We start from the raw sequence: 21,508 nt of genomic DNA, 5'->3' as shown, positions 1-21,508 counted from the left end.
ATCCCCTGATTTTTGGCATGGCTTAACTCACCCCAAATTGTCCCATTCTACAACTACGTCAATTTGCATGTTTGAAACCCCAAAGTCGGCACCATGATAGCTTATCCACGTGTCCACATGGACGCCAAGTTTCAAGGCAATCCCATCATCCCCTGATTTTTGGGGAATTTATGAAAATCGGGCACCCCATTCACACCCCTTGGGATAGCTCCGTCAATTTGCATGTTAGAAACCTCAAACTCGGCACCATGAGAGCTTATCCATGTGTCCACATGCATGCCAAGTTGCAAGCAAATCCCATCATCCCCTGATTTTTGGCGCGGCTTAAACTTTTTAACTCACCCCAAATCAAGTCCCATTCTACAACTACGTCAATTTGCACGTTAGAAACCTATCCTTTGGTCCCATGACAGCTTACCCATGTGTCCCCATGGACACCAAGTTTCAAGGCAATCCCATCATCCCCTGATGTTAGGGGAACTTTTGAAATTTGAACACTCCAGTATGTCAGGGATTTAAAGTTGCAATTGCAGACAGCTCAATGGGGCCAGTTCCAAGGCAATCCCAACATGCCACGAGATCACCCTAAATCTTCTGGCACATTTGAAAAAGGGATTATTGAACTTGATAAAGTCTAAGTGAGCGCAGGAAGGACTTCTCCCCTGAGTCAAAGCAAGACACATACACCATCGCTGCAAGGCGGGAAGGGGAGAAGGGAGGGAAAGCAGGCAGGCAGCATGCATTGTAGTGCCGCAAGGATGGCTTGAGCACTAACGCATAGCAAACCAACCCATAAGTGGGCGCAAAGTGAGGCAAAGATGGCTGGTTATTTCTTTCTAAGCCAGCAGTTACGCCTTGAGGGGCACAGAGGAGGACGATTGGGAGCAAACCAGGCACCAGGCGGGCAGAGAGGCAGGCAGAGTAGGCGAGGAGTCAGTCCTGGCAGATGCCCCACCACAGCAGCACCCCGGGGGAGGCGGGCAGGCGGGCAGGCAGGCAGGCAGGCTGCGGGCATTTCTGGGGGCACAAGGAAGTGATGGCTGGTTTCTAAGCCAGCATTGCAGTTAGTCACGCATTGCAAACGCAAACCATCCCAGCGAGTCGGTCACCGAGGAGGACAGGCTAGCAGAGGGGCAGGCAGAGTGACATGTCATAGATCTAGTATTGGGGAGGAGTCAGTCCCGGCAGATGCCCCAACACAGTAGCACCCTGGGTGGGCATTGGAAAACGCCATCTTGTGGGTCAATACTTCCCCCACCCCATGTCCTGCAGGGTTGCCTGCCTAACCCTTGTGGGGATGGGAGATGGAGAGCTTAGAGTGGCAGTGCCAGCATCAGCCTTCGGCTTTCCCCTGGAACCAGTCGCCTTGCCCGCCTCTTTCCCCAGCAAGATCGCCTGGTGCTGCCTATGAAGATGCATCTTCATGCTGCTGGTTCCATAATGCCCTGTCGATGAACCCCTGCTTAGGCTGAGTTTGCAGTGGCGACAGACAGCAAAGCGGGGATCCGCTCCCAACTCAAAGTGGTCCCACACGATGCTTGTCTTTCGTTTCCGTGGTGACACCACCAATTGCCCGCCTGAGCTCTCTGGTGTTGCCACAGAAACAGGGGTGTGGGATGAGACTGGGGAGAGAGCCTCGGCCTGCTGCTGCTCCTCCTCAGCCCCCACATCCTGGAGGCCCACCGCCTCCTCCTCCTCCCCCCCCTCCACTGTGCTGAGGACCTCGACTAGGTCCATCAGCGGGCTCGTGGGCTGAAAGGAGAATGAAGGAGTTGGGGATACTCCTCCTCCTCTAATGGCACTGCTGCCACGTGCCTCTTGCAAACGGGCACTTTTCCCATTCCCACCCTCAAAAAGAGAACGCCGGGCACAAGTTGCAGAAGAGAGTGGCTCTGCCTGCTGCTTGTCCTGCTTCTGTTTTGGAGCAGTCAGCCAAGGAGTTGCCCGTTTGAGTTTCACAGGAGGAGAGGAAGCCTGCTTACTGCTGGCAGACTGAGCCTTGCTGCTTTCAGCACGCCTGCTTCCTCTTTTCATGATGACTAACAAAATATTAATACTACTAATACTATGTATAAGGTACTACTAAGAATATGTATAAGAAGAATATAATATGTTTAAATGTAGGGAAATGGGACAAGAACAATAAAATATACTACTACTAATATGTATGAGAATATACTAATATATATATATATATATATATATATATATATATATATACTACTAAGAATATCTACAAGAATATAATAATATGTTTAAGAATATTACTAATAAATGTAGGGAAATGGGACAAGAAATGGGACAACCACTACTATAACAAGAACAAAATATGAATACTACTACTAATATGTATGAGAATGTATACTAATAGACTACTAAGACTATGTCAAAGAATATAATATAATATGTTTAAGAATAGGGAAATGGTGTGCGTATGCTTTCCCCAAAATGCTCAATCTGTGGCTGCCTGTTGAACTTGACAAAAGCAGCCCACTCTGTCCAAGTTACACAGAGAAGAAAAAGAGAATCCAATTTTTTTGGTATATTTGGTATATAGAAGATAGAAGGAAACACAATCAGGATTTAAGAGAGGGGAGGGGGGAAAAGAACCAACCACTACTATAAGAAGAACAAAATATGAATACTAATATAATATGTATGAGAATATATACTAATGGACTATGTGAAAGAATATAATAAAATATGTTTAAGAATATAAATGTAGGGAAATGGGACAAAAAGTGTGTGTATGCTTTCAAAAGAAAGCTTTCACAAAAGCAGAACAGTCAGGCTTTAATACAGGGAAGGGGGGGGGCAACCAACCCAACCACACACTCCAAAATTCAAAAATAAAGTTTATATTAAATCAAAGTAAGGGGAAAACACAGGGCAAACTAAGCTACAAGTCAGAAAGAAGCAAACAAACACACACACGCGCCAAACTAAACCTATCCTAATCTATCTCCAAAGTCCAAAGCAGGAGCACTAACTAACTAAGTGTTCCCTCCACGAACGCCAACCCACAAAGAGACACAAAACAGAAAGTTCTCAGGGTGGGTCTGCCTTAGTCCCCCCTCCAACGCTGGGATTGGAGGAGGATGCTTTCTGAGGAGATCAATTCTCATCAGGATTGGGAGTTGAATGTGCCTGTCATCGCTTCCAAAAAAATAAATAAATAAATAAAAAAACCCCAAACCCCGATTTTTAAAAAAATATTGCACGTGAACCACAGCACGCAGAAAGTTGAGAGTGGTCTCAAAATGACCCCCATCCACGACTCTCTGTGCACAAGAATTTTCAGAACGATAGCTTAAACCCCCCCCAGTTATCCCCGATTCTTTCCCTCAATGCAATCCTATGGGCGAAAAGCCGAAACGCAGTTTGAGCCGCGCGGTTGACCCGATTTTTTAAAAAATATTGCACGTGAACCACAGCACGCAGAAAGTTGAGAGTGGTCTCAAAATGACCCCCATCCACGACTCTCTGTGCACAAGAATTTTCAGAACGATAGCTTAAACCCCCCCCCCCAGTTATCCCCGATTCTTTCCCTCAATGCAATCCTATGGGCGAAAAGCCGAAACGCAGTTTGAGCCGCGCGGTTGACCCGATTTTTAAAAAAATATTGCACGTGAACCACAGCACGCAGAGAGGTGAGAGTGGTCTCAAAATGACCCCCATCCACGACTCTCTGTGCACAAGAATTTCCAGAACGATAGCTTCAAAAACAACGTAGTTATGCGCGATTATTTGCCGCAATGCAATCCTATGGCGAAATGTTTTCAAGATGGCGACCGGAGCGCTCCGCCTGAACTCGGAGCTCCGAAAAATGGTCGCTTCTCTTCGCCTTGCTTCTAGGGGGTCCGCGGTCCGCTCCTACTCCGCCTCTGGGTAAGGCGGAGCAGGCCAATCCGCTACTGCTTCTACGCTCCTAATCGGAGCGGAGCACATCCCTATTCTTAATGCCTTGGGATTTAGTAATGTGTTTGGGTGTGGGGCGGGGGGAAGGCTAGGAATTAAAATGGATGAAAATTAAAGGCAGGAGAAACAGCATCTTCTTGTTTTGCTCCCAGGTTTGCTGACAGCTTTGTTTACTATGGAGTGAGCCTTCACGTTGGGGATTTTGGCTTGGACATCTATTTGACCCAACTCATCTTTGGAGCAGTGGAAATACCATCCCGCTTTTCCTGCATCTTCCTGCTCCAGTGGCTAGGAAGGAAGAAATGCCAGGCGGCTTGGCTTCTCCTGGGTGGAGTCGTTTGCTTGCTCATTCCTGCTATTCCAAAAGGTCTGAAGCCATTTCTGGAATAAAGTATACAAGACAAGTTTGGTAAATAAAGGTGTAAAGCAGGATGCAAGGAAGGGCCTTCCTGGTGGCTGCCCCAGACTCTGGAACTCCCTGTCCAGGGAGCCCAGACTAGCTCCATTTTTATTGTCCTTCCACTGGCAGGCAAGGACAACTTTATTAGACATGCTATTGGCTGCTCAGCTGTTTTGCTTGCTGAGGTAGGTTTTCACTGGTGGGTGCTGTGTATGTCCTATTTCTTTTTCTTTTATTATTTTTCCACGTTATTTTATTTCGACATAAAGTTTACAAAATAACGGCAACAAAAAGAAGAGAATACATAATCATAACTCAAGATCACTAAAGAAACAAAGGAATTTCCTAATCATAATTCTTAGGTTATAACTGATAATGTTTATGGAACATCTACAGTAAAACTCTTTATTTCATTTATTTTATTTCCATACTGCGCTGTAGCTGAAGCTGTCTGGCAGGTCACAAAAATTAAAACCATTCCAAATGCATTATGCAAAGTGCAAAACTATTTACATAAAATGGGTAGATTCCAGATGGTGATGCTTGGGGATAGTTGCTCCTCAAAAAAGGAGCTGTTGTATGGCGTACCACAAGGTGCCATCCTATCCCCAATGCTGTTTAATATCTACATGAAACCGCTGGGAGAGATCATCCGGAGGCATGGGGCGGGCTGCTATTAGTGTGCTGATGACACCCAAATATATTTCTCTATGCCTTCAATAACAGCGTCAGCTAAGGATAGTGTGTCTCCTCTGAATGAATGCTTGGAGGCAGTAATGGGCTGGATGAAGAAAAACAAACTGAAGCTGAATCCAGACAAAACAGAGGTGCTTGCTGTCAAGGGCTCTGACCTAGGTTTGGAGGTGTGTCAGCCAGTTCTGGATGGGGCTACACTCCCCCTGAAAGACTGTGTTCGCAGTTTGGGGGTGCTCCTAGATCCGTCGCACCAAATGACAACCCAGATGGATGCGACGGCCAGGAGTGCCTACTATCAGCTTCGGCTGATACGCCAGCTGCGCCCCTTCTTAGAGTCAGAAGACCTAAAGACAGTTGTGCACGCACTGGTAACCTCAAGGCTTGACTTCTGCAATGCGCTCTACATAGGGCTACCATTGTACCTAGTTCGGAAACTTCAACTAGTTCAAAATATGGCAGCCAGGTTGGTCACCGGTACACCTAGGGGTGACCACATTACACCAACATTAAAATCACTCCACTGGCTGCCAATTAGTTTCCGGGCAAAGTACAAAGTGTTGGTCATCACCTTTAAAGCCCTAAATGGTTTGGGTCCAGGTTACCTGCGGGATCGCCTTCTCCCATATAGTCCGCTCCGCAAACTCAGGTCCTCTGGGGTGAACTTACTTCAGTTAGCTAAAACTAGGCTGACATCAGTTTCCCAAAGGATCTTTTCTTCTGTTGCCCCCAGATTGTGGAATGGCCTGCCGGAGGAGATTCGTAAAATTAACACTATGTGTGATTTTAAGGCAGCTTTAAAGACTAGCCTTTTCCGGCAGGCCTATCCAGATCAATGTTAAATCATGATTTTTTAAGATGTATTGATTCCTGTTCTAATGTTGTTCCCCGCCTCGATCCAAAGGGAGAGGCGGGTAAGAAATAAATTTATTATTATTATTATTATTATTATTATTATTATTATTATTATTATTATTAAAAATAAACAAAGAAATAGATAGTGCACACACACACACACACACACACCATATATCTAAAACCAGTTTTTAAATGAACTAAGTAGGAGCTCAGTACCTAATAAAAGAGTAACAACAGAATTTACACAGCATATTAAAAAACAAAAAATGTCCTTGTTATTCTCTCTCTCTCTCTCTCTCTCTCTCTCTCTCTCTGTGTGTGTGTGTGTGTATTAGTCCAAAAAAATATAAGCAATTGCACTTGGTTAGAATTTGATCACAAGTTTGAAGAACTTCAACACAGGAAGCCATGGTGCTATATATTTCTTTTTTAAATGATGTGTTTAATTGATGATGTTATGTTTCAATTCTGTACATTTTATCTATATTTTATTATTGTCTGCTGCCTTGAGTACTATTTTTAGTGGAAAGGTAGGATATAAATTCATTAAGGGTGCAATCCTATGTAAGTTTAGACAGAAAAAAAGGCCTACAACTTCCAGCCTGCCTCAGCCTGACTAATCCTGTTTAGGGTTGCGCCCTAAGTAAATAAGGCATGATCCAAAAGCCATTGCCATCCCGAGTGGCTTCAGAAGGGTCCATGTGGGTAGTTCAACCATATCCAGAGTGCCGAAGTGTCACCACACCTACCACTGGGCCACAGAGAACATTGCAGGAGGCTGTCCTGTGTTGGTCTTTCTGCAACTTCATATCTTGGCTGTTTGTGGACTTTCTAACTCCGTTGCCTGTCTTCGCCCAGATTTCCCTGTGATTGTCACGGTGCTGGCCGTTATCGGAAAGTCTGCTCTTGCTGCCTCCTTTTCAACCACCTACGTGTTTTCTGCAGAGGTGTTTCCCACGGTTGTCAGGTGAGAATCTCTTTGTGGTTGAAATGGCTACAGGCTTAGGTATGGAGGGGTGGTTTTTTTTGGCTATTCCTGGGCAGTTTTATCCAGAGGCATTAATGGTGACAGCTTCAACTCAGAGGCGAAATACATTTAAGGGGGAAATATGAGAAATATTTTGTTTGTATTTATTTATTTCATTTATGACATTTTTTTAATACCATCCAATAGCTGAACCTGGTGTAATTTCCTCTTCATCCTCTTCAGGTGCCCTGCCCTCTTTTAAATCTGGTCACTCTAGTATAGCTCCTGCAGCTTTAACTGTTGTGATGAAGAGGGAATTTCACCAGGTTCTCCATATATACAAATGACACTTGCTGAAATTCCCTTTTCTATGCCTGTTAAAGATACAGGAGCCCTGTCCTCCTTTTCATACGGTCACCCTAAATAAAAGAAAGGGTTGCATTGGTCCAAGAGTGAATCTTCATTCATTCGTTCATGTGCTCAAGCACCTGAAATGCACCGATTTGTTCCTAAACATATCCTACCATAACTTCCATGGCTGTTCAGGTAGCAGCTTGCTTTTCCACTCTTGTAGAGAACAGCCTATTTCTCCACTATTTTGCTAGTAAAATTCTGTGTGCAGTCAGTAAAAAACAAAACAAAATCACACCAGTTCTCCAACGCTGCAGTCTAAGGGCTCGTCTACACCAAGCAGGATATTGCACTATGAAAGCGGTATATAAAAGGCAGGAGCCACACGACTGCTTTATAGCGGTATTGAAGGGCACTGACAACTGTTGGGGCCCATTAACACAGACCATATACTGCTTTCATACCACTATAAAGCCGTTGTGTGGCTCCTGCCTTTTATATACCACTTTCATAGTGGAATATCCTGCTTGGTGTAGATGAGCTCTAAGTGGCCCAGAAGATGTATTGATAGTCTTCAAGGCAACTCATAACCAATACTAACCATAGTGGTTTTTTGAAGCAAATATATTTTACCAATATTTACCCATTGTTTGTTTGCTTAGTTGTTTCTTTATTACATTTCTAAACTGCCTAGTGGCCAAAGCTGTCTTCACAACAATTGTTCACATCCCGATGTGTTAAAAGTCCCTGCAAAATGAATTTCTGCGTTGTCAGTTTTATATGGGAAACATTCCTTTAAAAGGGCTCTCTATGGGGGGGATGGGCGGTATTGAACTGCTTTTTTCTGTAAGTTTTCTGTCCTGCCAGTGTCCCCTCACTCTTAAAGCTCCATCACACTGGGGGTTAACACGCTCCCTACCTTGCTTCTCCGCCCGTGTTTTCCTTCCTCAGTTACTTCCTCTTTTCAAAAGAGGAAGTACAAAGTCCGCTGCTCTAATGGCGCTGCTTCTCCTGCACACAACAGGAAAGAGCAGCAATTCCATGTTTATAAATACATCAATTAAACGAGGATTTTTTTGTCGCACAAAGAAGGCCACAAGGGGCAGAAGGCGCGCGGGAGGCAGACGACGTCATGTGAGGGACCTGAGCAAACTCCGTGAGTGCCCAGTAACAAGTGTGCAATAAAACGCTTGTCGGATGGAGCTTTTAGGGGATCATCAGACGAGTATTTTATTGCATGCTCATTACTGGCCACTCATGGTTTTTCGCGCAGCCTTTAGACGATGCCATCCGCCTCCTGTGTGCTTCCCGTTTGTTTTTCTGTCTCAAGAAAAGATCGGGAAAATCCGACTTATTTTTTAAAATGAAACTTGCCGCCATTTCCTGCGGTGTGCAGGAAAAGCAGCGCAATAAAAAACGCCCGCTGAATGGGCCACGTGGTTGCTGCTGCTGTTTCCTCTTTCTCTGCCCGTGTAAAGAGATCATCGCTATTGTGGGACAGCAGCGGGAAGACATAGCAACGGTAGGGAAATGCAAAAATCCCCTGTCTGATGACGCTCTTAGGCACAATGTCCTGTGTTCTGATTCTTCCACCAGGCAAACTGGCTTAGGTTTATGTTCCATGTCTGCCCGAGTAGCTGGCATCCTCTCCCCACTGGTTGGTCTCCTAAGCAGATACCACGAGGCCATTCCCATGTCGATGTTTGGAGGCACAGCGCTACTTGGGGGAATCCTCTGCTTCCTGCTTCCCGAGACCCGGAACAAGGATCTTCAAGACAACACAGCCAAATCCTCAAGCCAGAGGTGAGTGGCAGGAGATTCTAAAACTGCCCCATACAAGGAGTGAACTTGGACACGCTTTTCACATTGCATATGGTCCAACTCTCTCCTTATTCTCCAGGGACTGGCCCTGGTAGTATACTGCCCTTATTTTGGCTTTAGGGTAGAAGCAAATCCACAGAGTATAATGGATTTTACTCCAGAGTAAGATTGCAGCCATGTTATATACTATTATAGATCTCGGCTCCCCAAGTGCCAGTCCTCATTAGTCAGAATGGCCCTATCCACGTACAAGCCACCAGCTTGCCACCAGAGCAAGCCACCAGCACCCTAAGGTTTGTGGAAGTACCCCCATCCTGCTCACAACAAAAAAAACCCTTTAGGGAGAAAAACTGAAGTGGGAGGTAAGCCCCAAATAAGCATGATCAGTAGTGAAAGAGCGCTGAGAGTCTGTGTGTTGGGGCAGTGGAGAGACAAAAAACTGGGGAGGCTGAATGGTATATCCTAAATAAAGGCATGGCTGGTTGACTGGAAGACCAACAGGAGCATTCCGTACTGCAACATTTTGTTGCAGATCCCACTGGTAATTACTTATCCTTGGATGAAAGAGAGGTGAGATACCACCTTTTGTTTTACCAAATGCTGCAAACCATCCCAAACACATCTTACTTGAGTAAACATGCATGCAATCCAGCTGCAATTATTCAATCTTTTTTTTTTAATGTATGGAGAGTTTACTAACACATCTTACCAGGCTCGGCCCTAGGCAGGTCAATGCCTGAAGCAGGGATCCACCACTGCTGCTGCCTCCCTCCCTCCCAATATGCCCGCCCACCCGCCCTCCGGCTTACCTCTTTGGTGTGCATATGAGGATCTGCCTTGCTAGCATACTGCTCCACAGGTGTTTCAACCTTCAGGAGCATGTGGTACCTGCACAAGGTCTGCCAAAGTATTGCAATCATTCCTGGAAGTTCAGGGACCTCTCCTGATATTTTGGCCAACCTTGCAGGCACTGTGCACCTGCTGAAAGTGGAAACGCCTGATGAGCGTTGTGCTGGTAAGACAGGTACGTGGACGCCCACCCAAAAAAGTAAGCTGGGTGGGTGGGGCTAGCAAGTGGTTGCTTCTTGATCCTACTGGCTGCTGCCATTCGCTGCTCTTCCCTTATCATGCCACCTGCTGCACTTGCATCAGGCTGCTTCATGGTAGGGCCGGCCCTGCATCTTGCTACTGAGGCCAGTGCAGGACAGGCTGTTACAGAGTAAATTGATCCAATATACAGCAAGCGGAGAAGAGGGATGTAGCGATATGTGTTACGAAGGGTGGGGTGGGGGCTCAGGACTTGGGTAAGATGAGAAATATTAAAACTACGCATGTGTCCATTGTCATTTATGAAATGAATAACATAGCATGGACCCCGCACTGCAGGGTATTATTATTATTATTATTATTATTATTATTATTATTATTATTATTATTTACATTTATATACCGCCCCATAGCCGAAGCTCTCTGGGTGGTTTACAAAGATTAAAACACTAAACGTTTAAAAGCATAAAAACAGATTAGATACAATATCCATTTAAAACAACTTTTTTGTACAATGGCTTATCCAACCCCCTGTGTTGGTACATTAGCAATTGATGGGTGGGATTTCAATGCATGCAAATCTACATAGGATTTGTTCTTAGGTTAGAAACCAATTTACTCAACTGCGGTTTTCTTACTAGTCCACCCGTTTATTTATTTTTACTAGCCAAGCTGCCCACATTTGCCAACATTCATTACTTAGGGCATTTTGATGGCATGAGTAGTAGTAGCTGCTATGTGCCTTCAAGTCAACTTCGGCTTATGGCGAACCCTATGAATCAGCCACCTCCAATTGCATCTGTTGTAAACCACCCAATTCAGTCCTTGTAACTTCATGTCCATATCTTCCTTCATGGAGTCAATCCATCTCTTGTTTGGTCTTCCTCTTTTCCTTCTACCTTCTGCTTTTCCTAGCATGGTGGCATGAAAGAAAGGGGAAAGAAAAAAGAACCAACCATTCTTTCAGTTTACACAGATTTCAGCTCCCGATAGCTTTGGGAATTACTTCTGCTCACCCCAAGCAACCAGGTGAATGGCATTTTGAAAGCCTTCGCTGAAGAGATGACAATGCAGGTGATGAAGGTACTGGATGGCAGAGGGCTACTTTTGGTCATTTTTAACTAGATTCCTTTTTCACTAGGTCCACCAAGACTGTCAATGGCAGCTTTGAAAAGGGACCTCTTGAAGAGAAGGAAGATGGCCAGACGAGTACAGAATTCACCAAGAATACATACCTCTAGCAGCACTAGCAATATCCCATGGAGTCCAAAGGAATGGTGGGACACATGACTTTTTTAGGGAGGATTTTCACAGACAAAAGAAGAGCCATGCTGGATCAGACCAAGTGTCCATCTTGTCCAGCACTCTGTTCACACAATGGCCAAACAGATTCCTGTGGGGAACCCACGAATAGGAAATGAGGGCAACAGGAACCTTCTGCCCATGTTCCCCAGCAACTGGTGTACAAAGGCATACTGCCTCTGATACTGGAGGTAGCACATAGCCATCAACACTAGTAGCCGTTGATAGCCTTGTCCTCCAGGACCCCCCTTTTAAAGCCATCCAAACTAGTGGCCATCATTACAACCTGTGGCAGTGAACTCCATAATTCGACCTTTCCTCGCAGGGGAGTTGCTCCAACCCCCCGATCATTTTTGTTGCCCTTCTCTGCACTTTTCCTAACTCTACAATATCTTTTTGTAGGTGCTGTGACCAGAATTGTACACAGTATTTCAAGTGTGGTTACACAATAGACGTGTATAAGAGCAGTGTGATACTGGCAATTTTATTTTCGATTCCTTTCCTAATTATGCCTAACATGGAATTTGCCTTTTTCATGGCAGCTGCACACTGGGTTGACACTTTCATGTTTACCACAGCACCAAGATGTTTTTATTGGTCAGTCACCATTTGTATCAATAAAGATCCCTGTAGGATCCCACCACCCCAAGAAAAGATCACTGTTCCCCAAACTTAATCCCTTCAGCCAACGTGGCACACCAACTCGGTGGTTCTCCCAAAGTTCAGATGCTGTGCAAATGATGTGATTACTTCTGCATAAGAATGGCCATATTGTTCTGGCCTTTATCAGATGTTCACAGTGGACTTTCAAGATGGCTCCCCACCACTGTTTCTGATCTAGTATTTTTTGGGTGGTGGTGGTTTGTGAAATATGCAACAACATGCACACATATGGTTGATCTGCTGAGATCTCTAGCACCACAACCGGCGTGGTGTAGTGGCTAAAGTGTTGGACTAGGAGTCAGGAGATCCGGGTTTGAGTCCCCACTCGGCCATGGAAGCTCACTGGGTGACTTTGGGCCAGTCACAAACTCTCAGACCAAGCCACCTCACAGGGTTGTTGTTGTGAGGATAAAATGGAGAGGAGGAGGATTATGTATGCTGCCTTGGCTTCCTTGGAGGAAAAACGGCAGGATATAAATGCAATAAATAAATAAATAAATAATAAATATGGTAGCAGCTGATCAGAAATGTTACATTTTTGCTTACAAAATTGGACATAGGAATACACACACACACACACACACACACACACACATATATATATATATATATATATATATATATATATACACACACACACACACACACACACACACACACACACACACACACATATATATATATATATATATATATATATATATATACACACACACACGTGTGTGTGTGTGTGTGTGTGTGTGTGTGTGTGTAAACTCAGGTAAGTATAGAGTGACCATATGACAAGGAGGACAAGGCTCCTGTATCTTTAACAGTTACATAGAAAAGGGAATTTCAGCAGGTGTCATTTGTATGCATGTCGCACCTGGTGAAATTCCCTCTTCATCACAACAGTTAAAGCTGCAGGAGCTATACTGCAGCTATACTGTGACCAGATTTAAAAGACAGCAGGGCACCTGCAGCTTTAACTGTTGTGATGAAGAGGGAATTTCACCAGGTTCTCCATATACTGTATACAAATGACACCTGCTGAAATTCCCTTTTCATTACAACTGTTAAAGATGCAGGAGCCCTGTCCTCCTTTTCATATGGTCACCCTAGGTAAGTGGAGGTACTGAGCTTTCAATGAGGAAAGCTTGATTTTTTGTTCTGGATGGCTGGGAGGGCCAAATGCCATCTTAGATTTGTACCTCCAGACGTCTTGCTTCTCAGAGATATAGCACCAGTCCTTTTGGCACGGCTGAGACCTCATTTGCGATCCATTCCTTTTCGTTCCAAACTCCACTGTTCAAGGAAGTGTCGACAAAACTGGGCAAGGATTCAGGGAAAGCAACAAGAGGCCTTCAATTTCCTATAATATCAGGGGAGGCTGAAAAAGACTGGGTGTGCTTAGCCTAGAGGGGAAAAAAGCAATTTAGATATGAGGATTCACATAGAGGTAGGCCTAACGTGCTTTTTATCTTTGGCTGACAATGCCAGCTATACGTAGAAGATGGACTTCGTTACCATAATTCTTGCTTCCGTTTAGTGACTTCCAGATTAGATCACTGCATTGGGAGCCCTCCCCTTGAAAGTGGCCTAGAAACTTCAGAATGTATCCACTTTTATATATGGCCAGGTAAATATCCACACACACACCCCCGGCCACCACTTTCATGTCCCCATCTGGAATTTGTGGAAGTGCAGACGGACAGTTTGGCTATTCTAGACTAATTACACTTGTGGGGAAATATTTCTTCAGAAAGGCCCCTTTTAGCACCATGTTCTGGGGGCATAACTGGGGTTTAAACATGCACACACCCCGATTTTGCTGCCACCCCTCCATTCCCATTTGCACCAGTATTTTAGGATTCTGAAAGTTGGCCCAGCTCTAGCTTTAACAGGTTTGAATTAGCATGCTCACATTTCATCTGTTCTGAAACATCTTCACTCGCTACTCATTGGTTTTGGGGCCCAATTCAAAGGACAGGTTTTGAGACTAGAAAGCCGTAAACAGCCTGGCTCTTAACCAACTCAGGCCTTAGCTAGACCTACCTGCTATCCCTCAAGGGAGGAGGGAAAATCTCGTGTTGTGTTTAACGCAAGATCCCTCCTCGGTTTACATGCGACGACCTCAGAAGGAGAGGCGTTGTGTCCGCCATTTTTTTTGGAGTAAAGGGCCAGCAGCGCACGAACGCTCGTGCACAAAAGGTAAGTACTTTTTAAAATTTAAATTACTTTCCCCACTCCCCCCACCCTACCTCTGATGGGTGCAGCACTCCTGGCTCCACGTGAGGAATTGCACAGGGCTGGGTCAACCTGCAGCACCTGGCCACATGTTCCGCGGTCTCCGGCTCAGCCCGGGACCACAGAAAAACCGGGGCCAAAGGGGAGGGCTATATCATCCCTCCCTGATCCCGGGATGCACAGGGATGATCCCGGGAATCACCCTGGATGAAGCCCCATCTAGCTACGGCCCCAGAGAACATCCTCTCCCAGATGACACCAACCAACTTTTAAGGTTGACTAATAAAGACCTGCTTGAAGTTCCATCTTACATCAAGATTGGTTTGTTTCTTCACAAGGAGCGAGGCCTTCTCAGTTGTAGCCCTGAAACTCTGGAATACTCTCCAACAGGAAATTTGTATGGCTCTTTCCCTTTCGTCTTTTTGAAGGCAAGTTAAGATTCTTTTGTTTCTCAGTACCTTTAGTAACATGCTTTGTGGTTACTTTTCTTTATGTCTATTGCTAGTTTATATTTATTTTTGATACATTGCCATTTAGTTCCCGTTTGTTTTTGGTTTTTGTACACTCCTGTGGGAACCTCAAAGCTCCATCACACCAGCAGTTAACACACTCCCTACCTTCGCTTCTCTGCCCGTGTTTTCATTCCTCAGTTACTTCCTCTTTCAAAAGAGGAAGTACACAACAAGTGTGAGGCCCATTGAGTCCGCTGTTCAATTGACGCTGCTTCTCCTTCACAAAGCAGAAGAGAGCAGCAATTCCAAGTTTAAAAATACATCGGACTTAACAAGGGTTTTTTTTGTCCTGCGAGGAAGGCCAGAAGGCGCGCGGGAGGCAGACGACGTCATGTGAGGGACCTGATCAAACTCCATGAGTGCCCAGCCTGCAATAAAACGCTCATCGGATGGAGCTTTCATACTGGAGAGCAGTGTAAAAATATATAAAAGAAAGAAAATGGGTGGACACACTGGCAAATTTTTGAAAGGGCCTCTGACAGAAGAGATGGAAGAATTGCTCATTGTATTGTATGGGGTGGGGGCAGGATGGACTACTTCCAAGCTTGGGGTGTGTGTGTGCTTGAATTCCCTTCTGTCAAGAAATCCATTTTTTTTTATCTAGCTGCCTGTAAAAACTCAGTTTCCTGTTCGCTCCTGTTAAACCATGTGTGTGTTATCTTGTGCTGTTCTGACCTCGAGGCTGGAGCAAAACCCTTGCCAGTGAATGATTTCAGCTGGGCTTCGGTGAGAATTTTCTACCCCCTGCCAGGGAGCCGGGGATAGCTATCCAGCTAGTGATTGGCTAAGGAGGCTAGTCTTGGTGGAATGCCTTGGTCTTGGAATGTTGAGTCTTACCTTTTGGACCCTGTTCTGTGTAAGATCCATACTTAAGTATGGATCTTTACACAGCTCCATACATATTTGCAAAAGGTGTAGGCAACTTTTGCTATTTTCTGCCTGAAGTGTTGCTTCCAAACGTTACTCTGGTTCTTGTATGCCTTTTTTTTTACTCCTTTCCCTCTTTTCCCTGTAAATAAACTTAATACCTACCTCAAGAGTTGTGTATGTGCTTCCTTCCAAGGAAGCCTTGGTATTAAATCCAGAGCTTTCTGCTTGGTTAATTGCTACTGCTTACAATTTCAGGCTTGAGGCTTTGGAATGGGGTGTAGTGGACTGAAGCCCTATTTCCTAGGCCTCAAGAGTGTCTTGCGTGTTCTGAGAGACCCCTGGCTCAGGCTGAGGTGGGCATAATGGGGGGTGGCAGACCCACTTTGGCAATTGTTTTGTCCCTGCCTATACTGCTGGGAGTTAGGGTGGTCCTCTTCCGCCCTTCAGACCTCCTAAAAGAAGAAGAAGAGGAGGAGGAGGAGGAGAAGGAGTCATGTCATGTATCCTGAAAAGCCTACTCTTTAATCCCAAGTGTGTGGAACTGGTGGTGAACATAAAGCACACTGCACATTTTCTCATCTTTGAGAGTCAGATGAGAGTAAACTAGAGAGCGAGCGAGTGAGAGCGCTTTGAAGGATTCTAATTTTCTTCCCCTGATTTGCCAAGTCTACTTTTGAAAGCAATAAGTATTCTTTGAAGTTACAGAACACTATGGTACATTCATAATATAGAGTGCGCAACCTGGGGAAAATGAATAACTGAAGAAATTAATTTTAATTTTGTGGTTAGAATTTCATTTTTTTCGTTTCATTTTCTTTTCTTTTTTTAGTATTAGGCACTTGGAATATCAATAATGAATTGAGTTAGTTCTCTCTCCTCCTGCATTGTCAGATGCTTCCCCTTCCCCTTCAGTGGTTGGGCACTGGCCTGTGGGCATCCTGAAAAGTATGTATCAGTAGCTGCAAAATGTGTAGCAAATGTGTTGACTTGACAGCTGCAGTTGAACTGTAGAAGAGCTACAGAGAGGATAATATATTATTCTGTTTTAATTTTCATTTTGTCTTGTACACCGCTCTGAAATTTTTCAATGGGGAGCGGTATATAAATATTCTAAATAAAATAAATAAATAAATATATGAATTGCACTCGTATATGTGAAAAGAGCCTTTCCTTCTAGTAATGATGGGAGTCCAGCCATGGGGTAGCGAGTGCGGTGGTGAGCTCATTGTTTGGGGAAGCGCTGGGCCCCCTGCCCCTCTCTAGCGCCGCCCCTGGTTGCACTTTGAGGGCAGAGGGTAGTGTAGGGGGAACATGGCAGGCTGGGTAAAACTCACCCAGTTCTGTCCCCTAACTCTTACCACACTCCCAACCCCTCCCAGAATCTCTGGCTGCCGTAGTTTGCAATGGTAGGTCTACGGCAGGCCGTCTTGGCTCTCCTGGAGGATGGGCGGCTCAGTGGTGCAAACAGAGGCTTTAGGTAGGTCTAGCTGGTGGGCGGGTGGAGGGCAGCGGCTGGCCATCATGCCGAATTGGCCCAAAGCGCTTCAGCTACTTTGGCCTAAGGTGGCCCAATGCAGTCCCGAGCAAGATTCGGGTCGAGGTGGGCTGAATCGGCCCGCTTCGACTCAGATTCGGGATTCGAGACCAAGGCAGTGCACACCCTTAGTTTTCTTATGAACCCCTTTAATAATGCCTTTCATTTGTAAAGAGACTGGTTCTTATGACGACACCACGAGTCTTCAGGAAACTTCCCAAAGGAAACTTATCCTGTAAATGCAGTCTTGGTACGTCTAATTTCTTAGGGAAGCATGAGCCGAAAACTCTCACTTTTTAACTTTCTGTGCATAGAAAAAGTTTCATTCATTTATTTATTTAAAATCTGATACCACAATCAGATGCAAAGCACGTGCTCTGGTCCTGTGAATGCAGGTTGGCGAGGTTCACAGCTGATTTTTGTCATCTTACATCTCTTGGGATTGGCCAAGCAAAATTTAATTGTTCCCTTTTGCACCTTGTAATGTGTTATATCTGGCATTTGGGAAGAGGGTTTTGGCTCCTCAAGTGGTTAGAGAGAGTAATTTCCTTTTTGTAGAGGAATGCTAGCTAAGAATTCCGCCCCGCCACCGCTCTGAACAAGACGGGAGTCAAGAGTGGATTTACATGTGTTGTACTGCTCTTGTGAATGGCTCAGAACAGATCAACTGTTATATCGTTGTTCAACACATTTTTTAAAAAAATAAGGAATGGGTGTATGTTAGTATTTGAACTCACCGTCCTCAACCTGTGATCTATGAGATATAAAGCAAGGATTCAGCACGTGTACTAGAGCTCTGGTCATAAGTGAGAAGGAACAATAGGATAGCCCCAACCACCTGACTAGCAGAGAAAGAAAGAAAAATCCTCTTGAACAGCTATAGGCCAGAAAAAGGTCATGTAATATAGCCTGACTGCTATAAAAATTTCAGGTATGGCTTACCCAGTGGCCTGACCAACCAGGGGACTTGGCTTGCCCGCTGGTCTTGGTCCAAGACTCACCTATGCTCTGCCCTCAGGTCTTTGCAAGAAATATGTTTTGACAATAAATCATCAGTGTTAGGGCCAGCCCTACAGTTGGACAGAGTGGGGCGGCTGCCACAGGCAGCAGATGTTGAGAGGCACAGAATAGACAGAGTTGTACGTGCACCATGGGACCTGCTTTGCACGCACTCAACTACCCTGCTGCAGTGGAGGACACAGTCTTGGGTGACTTTTGTACATGGAATCAGGGCAGGGTGGCCACTTCTGCCTCACCAAAAAAGAGGACAAAAGAAGCCACAGATTTGCACAAGAGTTGTATAAATTTTCATGTATAAATGCAAATTTATAAGTCCTTGTTGTAATTTAAATGGAAATACAACTTCATAGTGGGGATGACTGTTATTAGGTGACCTGTGTAACTCTTCAGCCTGCTATCAAGGTGCTAAATGTCGATGGGCTACTCAAGGCCCCTGCTGTTCTCCCTCCTTCTGGCTCTTTAGCTTTAGACCAGACGTGGACTGGGCAATAGTTCGAATAGAGGTTGCCTTCAAATAGAGGATGGTCCTCTGGCAGGCCTTCAAATAGAGGACTTACCGCTGAAAGAGATTGGCTTAAATCAGGGTGGGGTGGGGTGTTGCAAGTTACCATCTCATCCTATGTATTAGGCAGAGAACTGGAGGGGATCTACACTGCGTACTGAAGGCGCTTGCGTGCGCCTGCAGTGTGCCCCCAAAGCGACTGTGTAGATCCTGCCCTAAGAGGTGGAGGAAGAGGCGGAGGAGGAGGCGGCGGCTGGGGAATCCGGCCACGTCCTTGCCGCCGCCACCCACCTCCCCGCTGGCCTCTTGCTGCCGGCGAAAGAGCCACCCGGGTCGGAGAGCTTCTTCTGCTCTCCGCCCCGCCTTCTTCCGCCGAGTGGCTCTTTCGCCGGCAGCAGGAGGCCGGCGGGGAGGTGGGCGGCGGCGGCAAGGACGCGGCCGGATTCCCCAGCCTCCTCCTCCTCCGCCTCTTAGGGCAGGATCTACACAGTCGCTTTGGGGGCGCACTGCAGGCGCACACAAGTGCCTTCAGTACGCAGTGTAGATCCCCTCTTGGTTTGCGACACCCCTGTCTGTTTTTATATGTGTGTGTGTGTGTGTGTGTGTGTGGAGTTGACCTTCAGGGTACAAAGCATTGAGTTTCAAAGAACATTATGGAAGGTTTCGTAATGTCTGATTGCTCTCTTCTGCTAGCATCGGATCTTCTAGAGGTCTTTCTGCTGCAGCTGCTCTTTCTTCTTTCACTGGGTGACATCTCTAAGGAGTTCTGGGATATGCTGGTGGGTTGAAAACATTGGGAGAGAGCGATTTCCTCCCGTGGCTTGTTCAACGTGGTCATCTGGTGCAAAGTTATCTGCCCTGATCTCACGGCAAGACACTGGGTCAGAATGCTGAAACACGTCAGAGTTTCCAGTGGCTGGTGGATCTTCGTTATACAGACCTTTGATCATTGTAAAGGGCCCAGATTCTGAAAACTGATGTGGGCTGTTGACATGCATGGGGTTTTCTGACAAGTTCAAACCAGAGCAAGGTTCATCTTTCATCGGCACATTTGCTGTGTCCAAAGCAGGAATGGACTGTGGAAATCTTCCCTGCATCTTTGCTGATCTGTCTACACCCACAGAAATTAAAAGCATGTCAGGCACTTGATGGCTCCAGTCTAATAACTGAGCCTTGTCTTCTCTGGATGGGTTTAATGAAGAAACATTTCTAGCCTTTGGCTCCACATCTTGACCGTCCAAACTGGCTTGTTCAGGGAACTTACGTACACATTGATCATAAAGATCGCCTCTAGAGGAAACATTTATTTCAGAGTTGGTGGAAACCGAGCTGGCCACAGGACACTTTGAGATTTGCTCTATAGTCGGTAGAGAATTCTGAGAGTTGTCAAATGTTTCCATATTCAAAATGGATGGTCTGGGAACTTCCAGGCTGTCCATTCCAGACATAGCTTCAATGCTGCATGAAATATCTGTGCCCAGTTTTGTAGGAAGTGCATTGGCATCAAAGGCTTTAGCACTGTCCAAGATTGGAGAACTATCTTTTTGCCCATTGTCTGAGTGGCTTACATAATTCTCTTCTGGATCTTGTAGGCCCGTTTCTGAACTTATTTTTTGAATAATGATTTCCGAGGCACTTTCTTTCTTGGAAGTTTCAAGCTTTGAGGAACACGCAACCTCTATCTGGTCTTTATCACTTACTTCCTCTGAAGGCTTTGCGAATGGTTTCTCTAGCCTTTCCTTCTGATTCTTGCCTTTATCCGAAGAGTATCCAAACAACGTGGCCAAGGCAGATGGAGTCTTACGTGCTTTCGTCGTCTCTGCTGCTGGTTCCTGTTTGGGAACACTACGATGAGTTTTGGGAGCAAAAAAGTGAGCCAAGGGATTCCTGTCTTTTTTTAATGGTTGCTTTTTGGCGGAATAAGCGGTGGTACCTTTGCTGCTGGCTGCCTGCACTGTTGAGCCATGATCTCCATGAGATTTCATATCCACATTTACATTTCCTGTCACTTGGCTTACAGTCCAATTTGGGACCTCATAGGAGTTGGATGCCTCTGGCTCTTTGACCTGAGGAGTAGGCGTTTGAGGGATTGTTCTGCCAGAAGCATCTTCCTGAGGCATAAGCTGAACATTATTTTCACTGCTGGCCTTTCTTGGTAATTCTCCATTTGTGTTGGCTGTTTTTACAGGTGAGCTACTTGATTCTGGGTTTTCATAAGCAGACATTGTTGTGTTGCAGGTCAAAGTGGCATCGTGTGGGTTATCTCTGGGTGGAAAGTCCATATTTTCAAAGTCATCTGCTTGTAAGCTGGCTACTGAAAGGCCACCTTCCATTTCTGGTCCTATAGAGGAAGTGGTATCTCCCAGCTCAGGTTTGGTGTCTTGGGAGGCCTGCTCAGAAATACAGTTGAGAGTCTCAAAGCTGTCTGATATCCTTCCTGTCTGCATTTCTTTCTCTATTTCCTCACCATGGGTTTCAGGATAAAACTGGTTTTCTGGTGGTGTCGGAAGGCTTCCTGGGTACACAACTTGCCTTTGTTCCTCAGGAAACTCATTCCGGCCTACCCAGGACTGTTCACTTTGCTGCTCCACTGAATCAAGACAAGAAGCTGTTGCCGTGTTGTCATGTTCTGTTTTATTGCCTTTCTCCTCTTTGTGTTCGGGTCGGTATACTGAAGCTTCAGGCTTCATCTGTGAGGGGTTGAGAACTTCCATTGGTTTGTTGTTGACATCACTCAATTGTTCCACCTCTTCAAGTACCAGAGCAATTAGGTTGTTACTCTTGCCGGTTTCTGGAAGCTTCCTCTTGTCTTTGCTGTCTGGTG

The 21,508-nt window shown here is 45.5% G+C and overlaps 1 protein-coding gene across 1 annotated transcript in view; it reads left to right on the top strand.

The window, feature by feature from the left end:
- The window catches only part of LOC134398850 (solute carrier family 22 member 13-like), a 32,294-nt gene extending 20,893 nt beyond the window's left edge, over positions 1–11,401 (top strand). Inside the window, exons 8-11 of the mRNA XM_063126424.1 lie at positions 4,071–4,285; positions 6,728–6,836; positions 8,784–8,990; positions 11,197–11,401. Coding sequence (XP_062982494.1) covers positions 4,071–4,285; positions 6,728–6,836; positions 8,784–8,990; positions 11,197–11,296 — 631 coding nt within the window. The 3' untranslated portion in view covers positions 11,297–11,401. The remainder of the gene's footprint in view (positions 1–4,070; positions 4,286–6,727; positions 6,837–8,783; positions 8,991–11,196) is intronic.
- Positions 11,402–21,508: the final 10,107 nt, after the last annotated feature.

The sequence above is a fragment of the Elgaria multicarinata genome, chromosome 1 (assembly GCF_023053635.1).
Source record: "Elgaria multicarinata webbii isolate HBS135686 ecotype San Diego chromosome 1, rElgMul1.1.pri, whole genome shotgun sequence".
NCBI classification, from domain to species: domain Eukaryota; kingdom Metazoa; phylum Chordata; class Lepidosauria; order Squamata; family Anguidae; genus Elgaria; species Elgaria multicarinata.
This window is presented reverse-complemented; position numbering and strand designations above follow the sequence as displayed.